This window comes from Phaethon aethereus, assembly GCF_964289735.1.
Source record: "Phaethon aethereus genome assembly, chromosome: 1".
In the NCBI taxonomy this organism is placed as follows: Eukaryota; Metazoa; Chordata; class Aves; order Phaethontiformes; family Phaethontidae; genus Phaethon; species Phaethon aethereus.
In genome coordinates this window covers 3,799,427-3,819,065 of record NC_138575.1, presented here as the reverse complement: position 1 = coordinate 3,819,065, position 19,639 = coordinate 3,799,427, and the positions used below count along the sequence as shown (strand labels likewise).

Below are 19,639 nucleotides of genomic sequence, written 5' to 3'. Positions count from 1 at the left end.
ATTAGACTCACTTTTAAAATAAAGGAACTGTTTTCTGAGATGAATACCTGCAAACTGTGAAGACGTGTGTTCTGCTCTGTTCGTTAGAGGACTAGGAGATGTGCAGAGTACTGTCTTAACTTACTAGCTGCCACTTGCAGGGGAGGGATGTTTAATCTTAAGTCTTAGAGTGGTCAAGTCTTAATGTACTGGCTTAAAATTAATTCTCTCATTCTCACAGATGTGTATGGATTCCGAAAAACACATGATATACACGTTTGGTGGCAGAATTCTGACCTGCAATGGCAGCGTTGATGACAGCAGAGCCAGTGAACCGCAGTTCAGCGGGTTGTTTGCTTTTGACTGCCAGTGTCAGACGTGGAAACTTTTGAGAGAGGATTCCTGTAATGCCGGCCCTGAGGATATCCAGTCCCGAATAGGACACTGTATGCTGTTCCATTCTGTAAGTATCCACACCATGCTTTGATTCATGATGTCTGACTTTAAGGAGAACATCTGTTTCTCATTTTTCTCACAAGTTTGAAGCTCTTTAATCTCCCAGGCAGTGTGTTGTCTCACTTGATTTTATGTTCGCTAACATTCTGATGCTTCTTTGCAAAGTGCAAGTGGTATTCATTCAAGTCTTGGAGCTTTCATGACTTGAACTGAATAATATTTCAAGCAAAAAGCAAGGTGAATTTTAAATACTTCATTTTAATTGAATAATGGTAAATAGACCCAAAGGCTGTGGTTCAATTCAATCTAAAGAGTTTTTCTTTTAAAGTTCTAGAGCAACTTAGAAGCTTCTGGTCTAGTAAATACCCTCTGTAGTTACTGGAATAGTAAACTTGGCTAGTGCAGGGGCTTAATGGGTGTGTATTGAGATGCACAGGCCTCATTCCTCTGGGCTGAGCACTCAGCTGTTGCTTGTTCTCTTGAGCAGCTGTTAACAGCTGGGCACAGCTGGCACTATTATGGGCGCTTCATCTGGAGCCTGACAAAGGGAGAGGGATGAGGGGAGAGGGGGCTGTGCAGGGGTTTATTTGGTATTGGGTGTTTAAAAAAAAAAAACAAATCAACAAACAACAAAACAACTTCCATTGCCTTTCCAGTTGGGCTCATCAACCACACGTTTGCTTAAGTGCAGAGCATGGAAACTTTGGGGTGTTTCGCTGACATTAAACTCTGACTTGGGGCTGGGGAGGAAGAGAATTAAAATTAATATTGTGGCATTCAAGCGTGTACTGATACCACCAATTGACAACTGACCAGTTTGAACTTACTGAGTTTATTTCTCTTTCCCTTTCAAATGAAACCTGGGAACTTTTATAGTGAGTACTGTGCTTTCAGAGCTTTCAATTTAATTTTTGTTTTGAATGTCTTTCTAAAATCTCATCAAAAACATATTGCTACACAATTCCACACAGGTACCAAGGTACCAGAGGATTTCTAAAGTACATGTCCATGGTAAACATAAGAATACAGGTTTCTGTAAGCACAGGTCATGGAAGTTTAGGCCCTCTGCTGTTTTCTTAGCCATTTGAAAGAAAAATAATCTGCCTCTTACGGACTTTCCACTTGGCAAACTTGAAAGAAGTAATAAACCTGTTATTCTTGGCTTGCTGCTTGCTATTTGCCTGTTCTGAGTTTAGTAATGTGCTGGTACCTGGATAGTTTCTCTTACAGTCCATCTTTTGTTTCCAGTGGTTTGTGGTTTTTTTTTTTTAACAGTTAAGTTATGATCTAATGGGTTTTAGATGTGGAGATTGTTAATTCTTTATTAGTTAACTTGAAAAATGAATTGCTGTTTTAATGTTCTGAAGTTATGGCTTGATCAGGCAGAGCTACAATAGTTAACTATGTAAAATCTGCCTAATCACTCTGGAACTGAAACTGCTGGATCCAGGTTTGTGGTCTTGTATCATGAAGAAGTCGTATTTAAAATTGTGTTTGTAAGAAGAGCGTTGTTTTGGCTTAGAGAAGCTGTGAGCCCTTAGCGCTTTAGCTCTTGAAACTGAGAAATCATAAATTCAAGAATCAAGAAAATCAAGTATCCAGTCAAGAATTCTTAAGTTTTTTATTGAGTTTGAGAATAATAAACTGTTCTGCATAATTGTTCCCTGTGAATCTTTGTGGAGATGACAGTAAAAGATACTTACTGAATTAAGATTGGTGGACCTGATAGTTAAGGCATGATTTTAAACTTACAGGAAACATATCTGTTACTGTTTGATTTATTAATGTTTCTGTTAATGGTCACAGTTGTCCAACATACTTCCTTGAGCTTTGTAAAGACATACATATTTTTTTTTTCCATTGTAGAAAAATCGCTGTTTATATGTGTTTGGTGGCCAGAGGTCGAAGACTTATTTGAATGACTTCTTCAGTTATGATGTAGACAGCGATCATGTGGATATCATATCAGACGGCACTAAGAAAGATTCAGGGATGGGTAAGAGTATATCTGCATACTAATTTCTTCCCGTTGGTACAAATGAGAAGTACATTGTTCAGTAGGCCAGCTTCAGTGTCCTGTGGTATCAGGTTAGCATCCCTAGCTAGCCCTATGTGCCCAAGTAAACTCCACGGTATATAGGTTAAACTTGTGCCAGCTCTTTTGTCCTGCCTGTCATTTGACACTCTCAGTCTTCAGCATAATACAAATAATTTATGTGTGAAGCCACATAGCACCTCTAAAGAAAAGTATTTCAGCAAAATAAGACCTAAAAATTTCTCCTTTGACACTCCAGCAAAGACAAAAAAAAAAAAAAGACTGAAAAACAAAATTTCTTTAAGGAAAGGAGAAAGCAGTGTTTTTTCTAGCTTTCACCAAGTGAAAGATGTGATAAAATAGAAATGATCTGCTTGGTTTGAGGTGCAGAAAGGCAGGCAGGATGCTCAGAGACAGAGAAGTGGAGCATAGGGGCAGAGGTTATTTTGCCTCACAGGAGCTGACTAGAAAGATGAGACCTGTTGTCCTTGTACTAAATTATCAGGGAATGGCAAAAAAAGGTAGGAGGAGAGAGCAAGGTTTCAGTCCTGTTTGGCTCATACCACTGGAGCTATAAACACTAGGCATAGTTCTCTATACCAGAAACCTTTAAAAACACCCAAAAGGCATTGTAACATAACCATAATGAAGTGATTTTATACATTTTTTTCTCAAATGAGAGAGAAGAATATTCTTTTTTTCCAAAAAAGATTTTTGCATGTATAAGCACATCAGTTTCCTGTTGAAAATATCCTCATTTTCAGCATAACAGCTCAGAAGTCAAAATCTGTGTTGCACTCTGTACTGCTATGGGACAGAAGTTATGAATATTTCTCGTATTATGTATATTGAGTCCCGATCTTGTTTACTCTTCTTCCAGTTATCAAAATCCTGGAAAGCTGATATATCTTGAATTCAGGCTGTCTTCCTTATTTTGATCAGGCCTAATTTTTAGCAAGTTATTTTGCTGAACTTCTGAAGTGAATAATTGATGATTATGAGTTACTGTTTGTTCATTAACTTAGTCATGCCAGTGAGGTAGAAGAGTACCCAAGCTCTTATTCTCTGGAGTCATTTATTTACTTGAGTGCTTCCAAGAAAGAACCAGCTCGTATTGTTGACAGTCTCCTTTATTAAGGTGCCTGCATGTTGCCTGATGTTGCTCTACACATACCCATGCACTGTTTGTTGTTCTTAGGAGCTTTCAAAGAATTGATTTTTTTTTTTCCTTCCATGAAACTGCTAGCATTCTGCCATTTTGCTTTTTTTAAAACTACTTTTCTTTATAGCCAGAAGCTTTAAAACATGTGGCCTTAAGCATACACCTGTGTCTACTTCAGGTTTAAAGATAGCAAGCTTGCCTTATGGCTGGAGAAGACACTGAGGTTTGCTTCTCATCTGGTACATTAACTGCAAGGTTCAGTAAAGCAAATGAGACTGTATAATATTTAGCCCTCCTCCCCATTCCCACAAGCCCCAAAGTGGTGAATAGTAGACTTTGTAAGAAAATGACTCATTGGAAATAATTCATGAGTAGATTTTCAGTTTACTGCTCTCCTGTGTGTAGAAAGTAAACAAACAGAGTTGAACATTTCCCTTGCTTTTTGAAGGAAAATACTAGGATTATTTGCATTTTAACAGGAAGAGAACAAAATGCTTGTTAAATTCAGACAGCAAACGCTGACAGCAGTGTTTTCACCCAAAAAAGCAAGTCTTTATTGTACTCTTGTGTAGGTAGTGATGCACCATTTTGATGTGCAGGAACAAAGTGATTCCCTGACTGGTCGTGGTGAAGTTTAAGCTGCTGGGTGTGATGAGTCAAGTTGAGGATGCCTGACCTAAATGTTCCTATAAAGTCCCATGATTACATTTTGTTCCTGGCTTGCATGTGGCATTCAGTTCTATTCTTAGTTAAGCTGTTTTGATTTTTACTCTTTGTAAAAGAACCTAATTGTGCATTTGTTTAAAATTTCCGTTAGAATAGTGAGCAGCTTTTAAAAAAAAGTAGTAAAACGGATAGTTAAAGGAATATCAGTAATATGGAGTTGTTGTAAAGCTAGAAAAGTATGGTAATGATATGTTGGTTTTGCTGCTGTCATCTTCTGGATGAGATTTTTATGCCGTTTAGGTGTCTCTTCACTCTCGGCTGTCCTTTTGACGTTTATCCTGGGAACCAGTTCCTCGTATAGGTGATGCTTTTGAGAGAGTATTAAGTGATCACTTAAATTTTCTTAATTGTGAGTAAAGGACAATAATTTTGGCAAGTTTAGATGTGCTTTTTTCATTCCTGGGAAAAGTTCAAATTTCATCAAGGTACAATTTCTAAAAGGTGATTTTGCACACAGCTTTGCCTACTAAATATGCCTCTTGACTCAATCTGCTTTGAAACATAGGTAAGCCTGGCAGCTCTTTGTGTCTGGCAAATACCATTTACCAGTGAGCATGGGTGCTTTCTCCAACTCATTGCATCAAAAAAACCTGGTCCTTTCTCTTTGCTGTCAAAGGACGGCACTAGAGTAAAATTAGGCTATTAGGGATGGTTGTCTTTCTGTGGCATGATAACTGTTAGGAGCAAGAAATTAGTTAGTTCAGCTAGAGGATGGACAAAATGAGACTGAGGAAAAGAAAATGCAACTGTGATAATGAGTTGGATATGAAGGAAGGCAGTAGTGGTACAAACTGGTGGATGTATAGTACAGGTGAAGCCTATAGTTGGAGGAGAGGCAGAAATGTGTATTGTTGATGGACAAACCCTTTTAGAGCAGGCATATTCTTTAAATAACTTTAAAAAAAAAAAACAAACCCAACACAACTGGAAAAAAAACCCCAAAACCCCTGAACCCAACATCCACATGCCAGAGTGTATCTCTGAAGCGTACACGTGGTCTAGAGATGCCACCGGTATCAGATGTCTTCACAAGGCTGCACTGACAGCTTGCCTGAGTTGCTTAGCATGCAATCCATGACTAATCAGGGCAGTCATTTCAGGTCTAAGGGAGCTAATGGGAACACTTGTGGTCAAGGTTCCTGTGATAATCCTGTTTGGCCCTGACTCAGGTGGTGTGTCAGAGCTGTTGGCTAGAGGGAGAATTTCCTTCTGCAGGACAATCAAGATCATCTCCTATCCGTTGGCATCGAGTAACTTCCAAAGTCAAATGAGAGCAAGCCCTAAACATTCTTGTCGCTCCTTTTAATGGTGAAGTAGTTCTTATGGGCAAACTGCAAATATTTGTTTAGCTGCCAGTGAAGTTCCCAGGTGTCTTGCTGGGGCAAGTGCTCATTCCAGACACGGAACTGTGCACCTGACAGACGGGAAGCTTCATGGATAAGTACCACGGACAGAGGCAACACAGCCCAATCCAGGAAATCCTGATTTAAAAAAAGACGATGTCAGAAAAACATTAATCAAAATAGAAAGCACAGCTAGCTCACCATGACCAGGATCCAGCTCAGAAAAGCAGTCTGAATAACCCATTCTGATTGTTTGTGACACCTGACATGTTTTTCCCTTGTTCAGTTTAAGGTCTACCTTGACAGTGGCCAGTGTGTCTCTTGCCATGGAAGCACTTTGTTTTGTGAGGGACCATATGTGCTCTTCATCTTGTGAGGTGCTTCTCTGAACCAACCTCAAAATACTTACCTCTGACTGTGAAGATGAGTAGAGCAGGTAGTCACAAAATCCGAAGGATGCTTTACCGAGACGGCATAGCAGCAGGATTCCATTCAGATTTACTAACTGACCTGGTTTTTTTTTTTCAAAATCTTACGTTGCTTGGGAGAGAACTGAGTGCTGGACACTGGGTTGTTTCTTTTTCAACATGACAACCAAACTATTGAAATGGTCTCCTTAGCTGCTCCTTGGCTGGCTGCCAAATGCAGTCTCACCATGAAAAACCCAAGAGGATAATCATTATCTTGCTGTGTCAACAGCTGGCCTGTATACCCTCTCTATCACTCATCAAGGTTTGCTCCATTGAAGTTCAGGGGAGGTGCTCCTTCAGTTTTATATGGATTACAAGTAGTGGTATGGAGTAATTTGCCAACCTACCACTTCTTTTTAAATTTATCTCTCAGGCAGGTGCCAGTTTCTGGTGAACAGCAATATCCATGTGCTGTAGCTTACTCTTGTTTTTAATCACGAGGCATCACAAGGAGGGAGGATTCTTGCAAGTCACTTGTGGAGTTAGCAGTAACATCTTCTGAGGGTTTTGTAACTTAGGTGGCACTAAAAGCCTGTCAATGAACTTGCTTCACTTAATTATCCTTCATGAATCCTTCAGAAGTGGTCTGTAGACTACAAGTTTTATGTCATTGTTTTGGCAATGCTGTGTTTCAAAGCACGTTTAAAAACATGCTATAGTATCCCCTCAAATGAGGGAGATGAGATTTAAGTTCCAAACTTCTGTCTAGTACTGAGAGCTACATCTGTGTGAACTCGGATTTACTGCTTTGCAAACTCTGCCTCTGTGTTGTAAAAACTGTGTTTTCTTGCTTAGATACTGGCAGCAGCCAACATTGTGCTTGAAACAACTGTAGTGGTTTGCACATGCAAGCCAAAAAATAGTCAGCTTGCTGAAATGATCACTATGATCAAATAAATGCCTCTAAGTAGGGACTGTGGTAGTGGGAACAAATCTCTTGCATGATTAGGTGTCACTTTTGTAGAAAACCTTTTCCCACGTGTTATATTAGAATGGAAATTATATTGTACAAGGTTATACAACATCTTATCAAAGCTTTCTCAGGAATTACTACTTGTTTGTGTAACTGGCTGCTAACTCAAGGCCTGTGTGGCTCGATATTGTTTTCAAATATTGAGGCCATGAGCTTTTCATTTTTGCTATATAAAAACAAATGAAAATTTTAAGTTCTGTAGAAAGGATTCAGGCCTCTTATTTTCAGTTAGTTACTGTCCTTCTACCCTGACTGGTTAAGGAGATTATGGGGTGGGGGGAAGATAAATTGGTGGCACAGAAAAAGCATTCACCATCTACTGGACTTTTTGGGATTGTATTGTGTTTAGTAATGTCTCTCTATGGCTTTTCCTCTTCAATCAGTAACATCTTGTCAGAGGAGCCAAGTTAATATCTCATAGCGACAGGCCAGTGGCGTGTTCAAAACAACCAGCGCTAAGTCCTCAGTCGCTGCTTTATGTCCTTTGAGCTGTCTGCCCACAGCTGACCTGAGCGATAGCAGGGCCCGAGAGGCACTCTGAATCGTAGGAAATCGGTGGAGATTTGTTCCAAAGCTGATTTACATCTACGTTTATGTGAAGAAGCAGAAGAGCAAGGGAACTTCCATGGAGCCATTCTTAGCACTTTATGTGCCCCTCGGATCTAGTACGTTGCAAATAGTAGTTCTCGCAGTGCACTGGCATTACCATGTCTAATTCTCATCCCTTGTTTCTTACGACTTTCTACGCTGAGTATTAAAATTTTTAAAAATACATTCTAAGGAATCAGTTACAGTCACAGGTTCAATTTTGTCTCCCAGCAGAATTAAATTTCCTTCCCAATGTACATTTTGTTAACTAAATATTGCAAGTACTTTTCCCAAGTTTACAGCCCGTGTCCCTTTCTAATATGCTGACCACAGTCATTTGAATTATAGCCAGCATTTACTGCAAGTCCACTGCTCTTGCAGATTATAAAGCTCTCTTACCCCCTAGTGGAAGTGTTTGTCAGTCATGAGGATTTTCTGTAGCCGTTTTCTTCTGTCATCTGTACATCTTTTTGACATTTCTGTTGTGTTTAAAATATCACAGCATCTCCCTTTTCTTGTGTAGTAGCTTGCCCTGTTTATTTTCAGGGACTTGTTTGCCAAATTTCTGTTGTCTTGTGGGTTTTTTTAATCATATAACATCTAACTTTCTGGTTAGGTCTACTTCTGCAACAGACTAGCTGTCAGCTTTGTCTAGCCTAAGGCACTACTTAAATGCGGTTTCTACACTGTTGCTTAGATAGGTCAAAGAGTTTATGTAAGTTGCTGTTCATCTTAGACCCTTACTAAATGTAGGGGTATATATTTTTTGATATATTATTTTTCTAGACGTTCTGCGTTTCAAGCAGCCTCAAGAAGAGATTGATGTACAACTGAGGGAAGCCTGAAATGACTTGACTTGAATTTGGTTTTGATTGCAGTTGCTGCGGATAAATCCTATTCTTACTATCAAGAGTAAAAAAACCAGAGGCACTGAACTTTGGCAGCTTTTCCTTCCTTCATTATTTAAATAACAATTTCAGCTTCAGGAAATCAAGCATAAAGTAGATACCAAAATTCATTTATTTAACAACATTTCAGGAGAAAGGATGGGACTTCCATAGACAAGTTTCATATGCTTTCTGTATCAGTGGTAATATAGCAACTGTATTCCTCATGATTATAATAATTTTCATTTCAATGAGCCTGAGGTATTAATGCTCTGAAGATTTGCATGCTTTTTTTTCTAAAAACCCGGCATGGTCTCAAATGTTCAAAGCAGCAGATAGGGTTGCAAAGACATTTTCCATGTACATTAGCATTGCTGATCAAATTTAGATGGCTCTCCTGCCAGAAATATCTCAAATATGCCTTGAATTTAATCCTTTTGAGTCAATGATTTAGTCCCTGACTATGCAAGCAAACACATTACATGATTGTTTTCAAAAATTAATGATATTTAGTCTATAATTGTCCTGTTGTTCTCAATTTCCTTATTGGGTGACTTTCACAGTACTCATTAGTCTTACTTAAAAACTTCCTTGTGGTTTGCAGCTAAAGCAAGGTATGTAGTTCTTCTTGTGCCAGCATTGTTCCCTGCATTTTTTCCCCTGCTCTGCCACCCATTTGTTTATAAACTGGATTAATTTTCCTTTGAAACTTTGTGGCAAAATTGGAGGTCAAAATAGGCAGGCTTATGCCAATGAGTGCTCCAAAGGCTCTCCCTCCTGCTCTTCTGTAAAACCATAAGCAAGGATTTTTGTCGACAGGACTCTGAGAATTAATTATCTGAATGTATCTCAGTTTCTACTTAAGTATATGTAAGAATTAAGCATTTTTTTTGAAATGTTTGGGGGGTTTTTTAGCTTTGCGAAACATTTTGGTAGGGGTTTAAACTATAGTAACCAAATGCTGCTCAGAATTTTTTAGTTGATGTCTGTTACTTTCCTGGCCTACCAAATGAGAAGATTGAAGTATGAGACCAAAGCCTGTTACAGAACGGGCTTGCAAAATACCATTTTGTGTGTTCTTAAACAGCAATATTAAATACTTTATTAGCATCGGGCTTGGTTTTTAGGCTGTATGTGGAGTTCATAGTTAATTGCGGGGAAGAATTTGCAAAATACAAGAGTTCTGAGAATTTTTCATGCCAAAATCTTGATCGAAGGCCAGGAACCTTTACCAGCCTTTGTAAACTGACCCAGAAAGAGAAATGAGACAAACAGGATCTGTAAACAAAAATCACGTGCTCTTCACAAATACATTTTGGAAGGATGGTTGCCTGGGGAAACAGGAAATGGGGAATTATACAACAAACAAAAAGGACTGCCAAACAAATTTGCTGACCTTTTTTCGGGGAATTATGATGAAAACTGCTGGAATCCTCAATATTTCACCATATTTCTAAATCTGAAGGTGGAACAGAAGAACAACTGGGTAATTATACCATAACCATTTAAAAAATACAAAAAACTTCCTTGACATCTTCGTCCTGAAAGAAGCAATGCAAGGTTGTGAGCTATGTAATCTTGAGTTCATCTTGAATTTTTTTTTGAGTTTCCTAGCTTTTGCAATTAAACTTTCTGGAATCAATGCTTCCTTTTACGGGTGAGGTAATAACAAAATCACTCCACTCATATCTACAAGGATCATCTAGATCTATCTCGAAGCAGTTTAATCCTAATTTCTGAGCTGGTATTCTCCCAGATAGCTCTGCCCATGCCTTTCCCTAGGAAAAAGCAGCTCTCAGAATGGTTTTTGTGCTTTCCAGGAGTCAGGAATAGGAAGGGAATAAGAGAATACGCATTGGTCTTGTCCTCAGCAGGGAAGGAGTCAGTCTCTGGGTGAATGTTCCTTCTCCTCCTGCCTCTCGCCCCACTTTGGAGGGCATGCGCAAGAAGCAAGTTGTTAGCTTGGTGACTCCTGCATGCCTCCTATATGGAGATGTGCCATTTCAGTTTTAAGTTGTGGTAAATAATGAGATCGCTGTGCAGGAGAGGTCATAGAAAATACCAGCTTGGGATCACTCTGTCTTAAGTTTTGGTTTTATATGAAAGATGAAGAGGTGAAAGTAATTAAAAGGAAAAAAATGAGCAAGTTAGGTAGTGACATTAAACTTCAGACACTCTTTATCCCAGAATGATGAAGAGGTGCTTATGTGAAATCTCATGCTTGTGCTATGGATATTAGAAAATGTGCTGAATTGCATAAATTGCAGGGGGAGGGAAATGCATTTGTCTGATGCTTGGATCCCTTCCTGTATCATCTGTTGTTTTCAGTGTGTAACTTTCTTTTTTGTCAGTTCCAATGACAGGTTTCACTCAAAGGGCTACCATTGATCCCGAACTGAATGAAATCCATGTCTTGTCAGGGCTCAGTAAAGACAAGGAGAAGCGGGAAGAGAATGTAAGGAATTCCTTCTGGATTTATGACATTGTGAGGAACAGCTGGTAAGTCGATGAAAGGGGTGCTGTTTCTAACACCTACACTGACTTTCTTTAGAAAGCAATCCTACATGATCCAGTCTCCCAGGTAATTCTGTAATCTCTTATAACCATAGAATGGTAATGTTGAAGACAGTGGAGTTCCCTCGAGGCACCTCTTTTTCCCATAGTCTTTAGAGACACCATGGCAATGAGCCAAATGAGGGAGAGAAATCGTGCAAAGTTCTTTATTGGAGGCAGGTGGAGGGAATGAGGGGAAGTAAGCCATTATAAGAGGTTTTTCCTGTAGGAAATGTTCAAGGCCAGGCTTCAGCATCAGTGCAGCAAATTCGGTCAAATGTAAGTTGTTAATAGCAGTGTACATGGTACTAGTTATTAGAAACTAAGGAAACTGGTCTGCTCTATGAATGGTGATGGAGAAGTCTTTCTGATGGCTCTATCAGCTCTTTCCAGGCTGCATGCAGTGGTACCAGGTATTCTGAGAAAATGATCTCCTTATCTATTGGCCCTATTTGTACTGTCCCTATCCAGAGCTGGCAGCGTTTTTGTATTCAAGGTCTCTTCTAATGTGGGGACAATCACTTTGAAAGGTGTGAATGTTGTTTTTTTAAAAAAAAAAAAGGATTTTAAATTACAACTTAAGTCTGCTTGAAAATCAGTGATTGAAATAGTAGCTTTGCTATAGTCTGTGGCCTGTAGCTTTACTGTGTCTAAGATGGTATTGTCCATAATGAAAAATACTTTGTGCTGATAATTCTGCTAGCAAATAATGCAATATCCAAATACCTCCAAAATATATATATAATAATTATAGTTACCAAATACCAAAATACCATCCAGATTCCTCCAAAGCTCATGACATGAAATTTTCTAGAGTTTTTTTCCTGTTTGGCTTGTGATTGAGGACTGTGTTCAGACAAGATGACCTTCTCTGATTGTTGGATGGGTTTCTTTGGAGAGCGAAGAATGGGGATGGGATAATAGAGGACAATATGTAGGGAAGTAAGAAAATCTTTGATGTTATATGCCAAACAGTTCAAATTGACATCATTTGTACCTTAGAGCCTTTCAGTAACTTTTTCTACTTCCTGAAGGTACAACTAATCATGACTTACTGCCTTGTATTTCAGGTCTTGTGTCTATAAGAATGACCAAGCAGCAAAAGAAAATCCAGGTAAAAGCCTTCAGGAAGAGGAGCCCTGCCCAAGGTTTGCCCATCAACTGGTGTATGATGAATTGCACAAGGTATGAGGGTCCAGACACATGTGGTGGTGGTTGTTTTTTTTTTTTTTGTCTTACTGCTCTTCTGGTGTAGTTGCTTCTTCAAAGATGGTAGAATGAATATAGCTTTTTTGTGTAGAGTTACTGTGGTGGGTAACTTTAATTTAACTTGCTGTCATCTTCTGAAATGAGATGCTAAGCTACTTTTTATGTCATTGTGAAGTAGACATGACAGCTCCTAGATGAAATAGAAATGCAGACAGTGGGATATACTAAACCTCTACAAAGTTGTCAAGCAACTAGCTCCTGGCTTTTTTGTACTTGAGAACACTTGAAACTCCATTCATTGTCCTCAGGAACTTAATCTCACAACCTGTTAGTGACTGTGGAGTCTTTTTTTTTAGTTTAGCTGCCACATTCATCCTTCTAAATGGTCACAGATAGTTACCAACATTTCCAGGAGAAAGTGTGTTTTGAATGAACTAATCACTGTTAAGAATCGGTTGTAACAGAGGTGCCTTAATTTGCACTGTATGTCAGAAGCAACTGTCATTCTTTAGCACTGTCTGACTTTAATGGATGTCTTCATGCTTAAATGTACTTAAAATTGTTTGTAGTGAACATGACTGCTCGGTAAACTTAGGGCTTTGTGCATATTAACCAATAAAGCAGAAACCAATGGATTAGGTTACCATAACTTCCTTAACCTACGAATTGAAATTACTGTGACATACTTCCTTAAGCTTTCATGGATATTTTACAATTAAAATAAACTTTTTCTGATTTTTTTTAGTCTGAAAGAGTCTGAACTGAAGACGACAAATATACTTTAGTCTTACGATTTCATGGAATGTTAATCAAAATTGGGAAACCCGACTAGCCCAAGTTTGGGAGTAAGGGGGGTTTTAAGGAAGAATAGGTGTAACTTCCGTATGGAGAACTTGTATGGTTTATCTTCGTCACGGACGTTAATGTTGGATAGTAAATACTATTCTGCCTTTAGTGGCTTGCTCTAAGTGTAAGGTACCATGAGATTGAGAGTAGTATTTTATAAGTTGCGGTGAAGGTTGCTAAATCATGGCAGTTGCCCAGCTTTATCTGAAGAGCTATTTGATGTGCTTGTTTTGAAGAGTCTTATTTTTAGAAACCTCTGTTCAAATGACCTTTCTAAACTCCTCTGATATAAATAAGGAGAGCCTACATCAGTGGGATGCAGAATACATTGTTTTGAGTGATTATTTTTAAAGCTGTGGAGAAAGGTAGCCTGTTGGATTTCTTGAACCTCAGTATTTGAAGACGTTGTGACATGTTTAATGTCAACAGTTCAGAGCCTGAAATGCCAAATGATGTGAAGAGGAAAAGAAAGTGGAGAAATAAACAGTCTTCTTTTAACGCTTACACTTTTCTTGAGACTTGCCTCTCTCTGTAACTCTAGCCTTGCATTTTAAAGGTGTTGTATCCTGAAATTATCAGAATGGCTGTTAGAGACTACTTCATTTGAGCTACCTTGAATAAAAATAGGAATTTTGCATACAGGTATATTTAGTATTTCTATGACTGGCATCTCAGGTTTGCTAAAACTTTTTTTGAAGACAATCCTAGTAATGGTTGTGACTTCTGATTGTAAATAAAATCGGTGTTTTCTTCCACAGTTCTTCATAGGATTACACTTTTGGCTTTTTGTTTTACTCTTTATTCAGTTAGCTCTTTCCTTTGTGCCCAGGCAGCGTATTGAGTGTCTTGCAGCTAGGCTGCTGTATTGAGGTGAGACAAATCTGCCCGTCCAGAGACCATGGAAATGTTTTTCTCTGCAAGTCAAACTAAACATGTAGAGTTTATGGTACATGTGAGGTCACAGGCCTGTTAGTCACCTCCCGAGATTATGCTGGACTGGGCTTGTTGTCACTTTGAGCATCTTTAGGACTTCCCATTCACTTTGCCAGTGGCCCTGGCCTTTCAGGAAGGCAATGGTCTTCCCTGACTCAAGGAAAAGGCTTCTTGTCTGGATTGTGGTGTTTTAGTACTGCAGCTTCACCAACAGTGCTCTGACTGAGGCAGGGGCATTAGTCTGCAAAGTCCTTTTTTTTTGAGTCTTCCTTACATGTATGTTCCTTCAAAGAAAATGGGTGATTGTTGGAGTCATCTCAATTATATGGGTGTAATCTTCTTATCCCCAAATTCAAGAAGGGTTTAATACAGGTGCTTTAATTTAGCCTCACTCCTGACAAGGAGGTTTGGAGTCTTTGAGGTCAAGATTGGAGAATAGGCTTGTAATCCATCAGTTTGAGCATTGTCTGCATCAAGTATTTTGAACACGGCAACAAGAGTTGGCTCAGATCCTTCTTTTCTGCTCATACCTTATGTGCTTAAGGATTTAGCATGCTCATGGGTTTTCCCAAAAGAAAGAGATCGCATGGTTTGTCGATGTTTAAGTAACTTGGGAATCTGCTAGACGGAGGTCTAACAGTGCAGCTTTTTTATTACCTTAAAATGTAAGCAGTTTAAGAGAACTTCCTTCATCTTCTGGGGGACAAAGTAATGCTGATTAAGATGGAGCAGCTTGTCTAAAGGCAGAGCTTTCTCTCTACAGAATAAACCTCTCCAAAGATGCTGACATAGTAAATAGTTTTTGTTTGACAGATGTACACAAACAATCAACTTTCTGATCTGCCTCTCATTTGCTTAGGTTCATTACTTGTTTGGAGGGAATCCTGGCAAGTCCTGCTCTCCAAAGATGAGACTAGATGATTTCTGGTCTCTGAAACTCTGTCGACCTTCAAAAGAATACCTGCTGAGACACTGCAAATACCTCATAAGAAAGCACAGGTATAGAAACAAAAGATGTTTTACAATTTTCTCTTCCAAAGTGTCTTTTTTTTTTTTTTTAAAGTTGCTAAAACTTGAATATCTTGTAAACTTTGTTGGGAAATGTCACTTTGTTGGTTGCATTATGGCCTGCAGGTTTCTTGATTGTTTTGAATTTTTAAAAAATTATTTTAATAATAAAAAGCAGTGGGGCAGGGCCAAACTACAAAATTAACTTCATTCTGGTTTTACTATGTTATTCTAAAACTAGACAAATCTGGCTATTGTGTGGGGAGTCATGGGGAATTTTTAGATTCCCTTTTCACTCTGTTCATCAACATGTGTTTTGGTACTGTCACCTCCTAAGGAGATGGAGTTTGTTTCTGAAACACTGTGCTAGGAGATAGTAACAGTTCGCAAGGATGCTAATGAAGTCTGGGGGATGGATTCCTTTGCACATCTGAGACTCAACCGTGGTGAAGTCATCAGAGTTTGTCATTCAGAATCACTTGAAAGATCTCACTTATGCAGAATTCAGCTACACTGTGATGCTTCTTGTCCTCTGGGTTTTTCTGAGCTGCCCTTATATTTGCTATTTAGGGCAACAGCTCTTCAAAATCAAGCTTACAGTGCTACTCTTAGGCAAGAAATTGGAGCAGTGAGACAGCCTTTCAAGACCCAGCAAATTATTTGAAGCCAATAAATAGCTCTTTCTGCATTCTTGGTGAGAATACTTTGTTATCAGGTTATGCCAAGAGTTGGAGGTCAGTTTTTACTGCTGGTGTTTTACTTCTGAGGCAGAAAGCAAATTGTTATGCTCAACTGACAATCACTGTAGCTGGACGAGGCCTTTTGCAGATTAGCCACGTGGTAGATGTGAATACCTACAAGAGGGAATAAAGGTCTTGCCCAGTAGTGTAGGAGACTTACTAAACCCACATGCGGTTGTGTGCAAGTGCAGCTGTATAGCCTCCAGAGACAGCTCTGCATTACTTGGTTTTACTTGCTTCATTTGCACTCAGAGGAGATGTTGCTGCATATTGTCTGGCAGAAGCTTGGGATTTATGCACCATGCTCCCATTTATTGGAGTCCATATGAGGGAGCCAAACATGACCAGCCAGGGGCTGGTATGATGGGTGCTTTGCTGGAGTTCATGTGCCTCTTGGGGCTAGAGCTGAACTCTTGTGGAGTCACTTGGCTGCCCATTATCTGCATGCCATCAAGCTCTAGGTACCAGAACAGGTACTTGACTTGCATACACAGCAAATCCACTGCATCAGCTGGAGTCCTGTTGGGCCTCTTAACTTGGCTAGTGCCAGCCAGCCATAGCAGAGCCAAGTTGGCCAGATGGAGAAGAGCAAGGTGTTCATGGTTCCACTTATTGAAGGTAGTTCAGCTCTCTGGACTGTGGTGATATCATCTAAGAAAATCTGTGGGAATGTTTGAAAGAAATAGTGCTTAATTACCAAAATGTCCTATACATCAGGTAACAGACATAGTCTTTGTGCTCCATGCGCTGGCTGAACAACTTGCATCTGTAGACAATTTTAAAATTTGGGCTGCAGATGTCCACTATAGTATAAATAGCCAAGTAGATGACCCAAATAAAAATAACAACAATATGATTAAATCTATTCCATGTGACTTCTTTCAGTTTGACAAGCTATGCCCTGTTAAACTGAAATATGAGTAAAATATCTTGAGTTCCTCTAAAGCAGTTGATAACAAGGCAATTAAGTAGTTTAGAACATGTTTTTTAGGGTCCTCATCTCTGCAATCCAGAATTGTCTGAGCTGTTTTCATGGGAAGGCTTAATACCATGTATTGGTGATGCAGAAGATGACAGTGTGATGCTGCACTTGGTGGATAGGTGATAGGGGGGAAAAAGATAATTTTAAATCTCATCCTTTCTAGGCTTATGCACTCAGTGCTGCAGGGAGGTAGCTCTGCTCGCTGAGGGTGCTGAGCTCAGAATTCTTTTGAGGGCTATATTAACTTCAGGGAATTCACAGAAGTTACAGTTTCTGGTCATTAAAAGAAAATCAGAAAATAATGGTGATGGTGCACAGGACTTACACGTACATGTGCTCTTTCCAAAAGTGGGATATTAAGGCGTAGTATTCATTGAATCGGGGGGTTTTCACTCCCATCGTCCCCTTTTTCTGTTGTCTGGCAGAAGCAGGGAGCATTCTCCTCCCTGTACTTCCAGTTATGCTTCTGCACAGTCAGGAATGTAAATATCTCTGAGGCTGGAGTGCTCAAGGCCTTACCTGTATCTGAACTGTGCCCTTCACATGAGGTGCCACTCATACCTTACTTTATTTATGGGGGAAAAAAACAAAACTGTACTAAATATTTTACATTTATGTATTAAGCAGCTGCTGTACATATGCTTTTGAACACTTTTATTAAGAGCATAATACTTTGCCCATGTAACTCCCGTACACGCCCAAAAAACCCTCCTCCGTGTTTCAGTCTGGCTTGAAAGCATGTACTGCAGCAAATAGGAGTCCGAGCTGCCATTAACATGGTTTTATTTGAAACTATTTGGCCAAAAGTTTAATTCGATAGGTTTTGCTCTTTGTAGAAATGATAGTACTTAGTCCTGAAGAAAATGGTTGCGCTCATGTTTTCTGTCTCTTCTTTGCAGGTTTGAAGAAAAAGCTCAGACTGACCCTCTTAATGCACTGAAATACCTGCAGAATGATTTGTACATAACTGTGGATCACTCGGACCCCGAGGAGACAAAAGAGGTAGTGATGAACTATCTTTGTCTTAATTAAAGAAATGTAAACTGTATTCTCCTGTGGAAACTTTAAGCCTCTTAAACTTTGTTTTTATTCAGTTTGAAAAAGCTCTACGGGTGCATGATACTTTGCTAGATCATGTATTTCTCTGCACCAAAGATCATATTGCTTTAGAAACAGTCCTTTTACAACTACAGTTCCAGATAAAATAGCTTTTGTACTCATAATAGTGAAGACTAGGCCTTTGTTTATATTCCAATGTACTGGTGTGTATTTTGGGAGCTTTAATTGAAATGTAAACTCTCTGAAATGTCAGGAGTCTGTAGTTGGTTGTGTGGTAGAAAGTCAATAGAAACTCTTATTCATGCTGCCTTTTGGCTTGTCAATATTAAATAGCTCTGGAGGAGGAGAAGAGGTTTTTTCTCTAGATGATAAGTATTGCTGGAAGTAGATTGTACATTGCTCGCTAACCTTAAATTCTTATTTCCTTTGCCTTTTGAATATTATCCAGTAGGCATGTTCTTTTATTTGTTCCAGGAATTTGTTCCCATTTCCTGTTTTGATTCCGTTACCGCAATACGTGTCACTTTACAAAAAGCATTAAAGAAATAGTGAAAAGTGTCGGATAAGGTGGTTGATTTGACTCTGCCATTAATTTCCACGTGGAACTTGGGGCAGCCAGCTAGATATACAAGTGTTCAGCTCCTGACCGGTAGATGAGGAAGAGGAGACCGTGGTTACTCTCTTCTTGCATTAATCATTTTGGAATTGATTTGACAGCTCCTTTTATAAAACTGCAACAGGAGAACGGGCACTGTTACTCCATGCTGAGTCTCTGCATTAAATCAGTTAATCTCTTGGTTTAAACTCATTGCTTTAGATAAGGAAAAGATCATTATACGGGCACTAGAAGCTTTTGGGGGTGTACCTGTCTTGCATATGCACAGTTTAGATTTGTAGGGTTAGTAAAATTAAGAAAAAACATTTACTAATATCAGGATATTGGAACTGATCACATTTGTCATAAATTCTGGTTAGCCTTTTCTAAATACCTGGTCCAATGAAACATTTAAGTTCTGTGCCTGTAAGTTCTCTGTTAGATGGACAGATAATCTTCCTTTTCTTCAGCTGGAAAATGAGATTTCTCCCATGCAGCATGCTTCAAGGGGGCACAGCCCAATTATACCCTGTCTTAGCAGTGTGGTTGCACTTTCCTCTTCCTACCTGTAATAACCTATAACATACAATAACCATTCTGATGCTCTCTTTTCCCCTTCTCCCCTTCCCTGCCCCATAAGACCACGTCCTGTGTTCAGTGCTCTCCCTTTCTCTCTGTCATATCTTCTCCCAAGTAACTAGTGATAGGACAAGAGGAAATGGCCTCAAGTTGCGCCAGGGAAGGTTTAGATTGGATATTAGGAAAAATTTCTTCACTGAGAGAGTGGTCAGGCATTGGAACAGGCTGCCCAGGGAGGTGGTGGAGTCGCCATCTCTGGAAGTGTTCAGAAAACGTGTGGATGTGGCACTTCAGGACATGGTTTAGGGGACATGGTGGTGCTGGATTAATGATTGGACTTGATGATCTTGAAGGTCCTTTCCAACCTAGTGATTCTGTGATTCTGTGATCTGTGTGCTGGTAGCCCTATCATGTTTCTGAATGCCGTGTCTTTGGCCAACTGCTCCTACAGAGATCTTGCATCTCAGGGCTGGCTGTGCCTTTTGAGTGAAGAGAAAATAAACTGTGGTGTGATCA

The 19,639-nt window shown here is 39.4% G+C and overlaps 1 protein-coding gene across 1 annotated transcript in view; it reads left to right on the top strand.

The window, feature by feature from the left end:
* The window catches only part of MKLN1 (muskelin 1), a gene marked incomplete at its 5' end in the record, with an annotated part of 98,030 nt that overhangs the window by 69,423 nt on the left and 8,968 nt on the right, over positions 1-19,639 (top strand). Inside the window, 6 exons of the mRNA XM_082007597.1 lie at positions 221-442; positions 2,302-2,431; positions 10,971-11,118; positions 12,243-12,357; positions 15,020-15,159; positions 17,790-17,892. Of these exons, the coding sequence (XP_081863723.1) occupies positions 221-442; positions 2,302-2,431; positions 10,971-11,118; positions 12,243-12,357; positions 15,020-15,159; positions 17,790-17,892 (858 nt within the window). The remainder of the gene's footprint in view (positions 1-220; positions 443-2,301; positions 2,432-10,970; positions 11,119-12,242; positions 12,358-15,019; positions 15,160-17,789; positions 17,893-19,639) is intronic.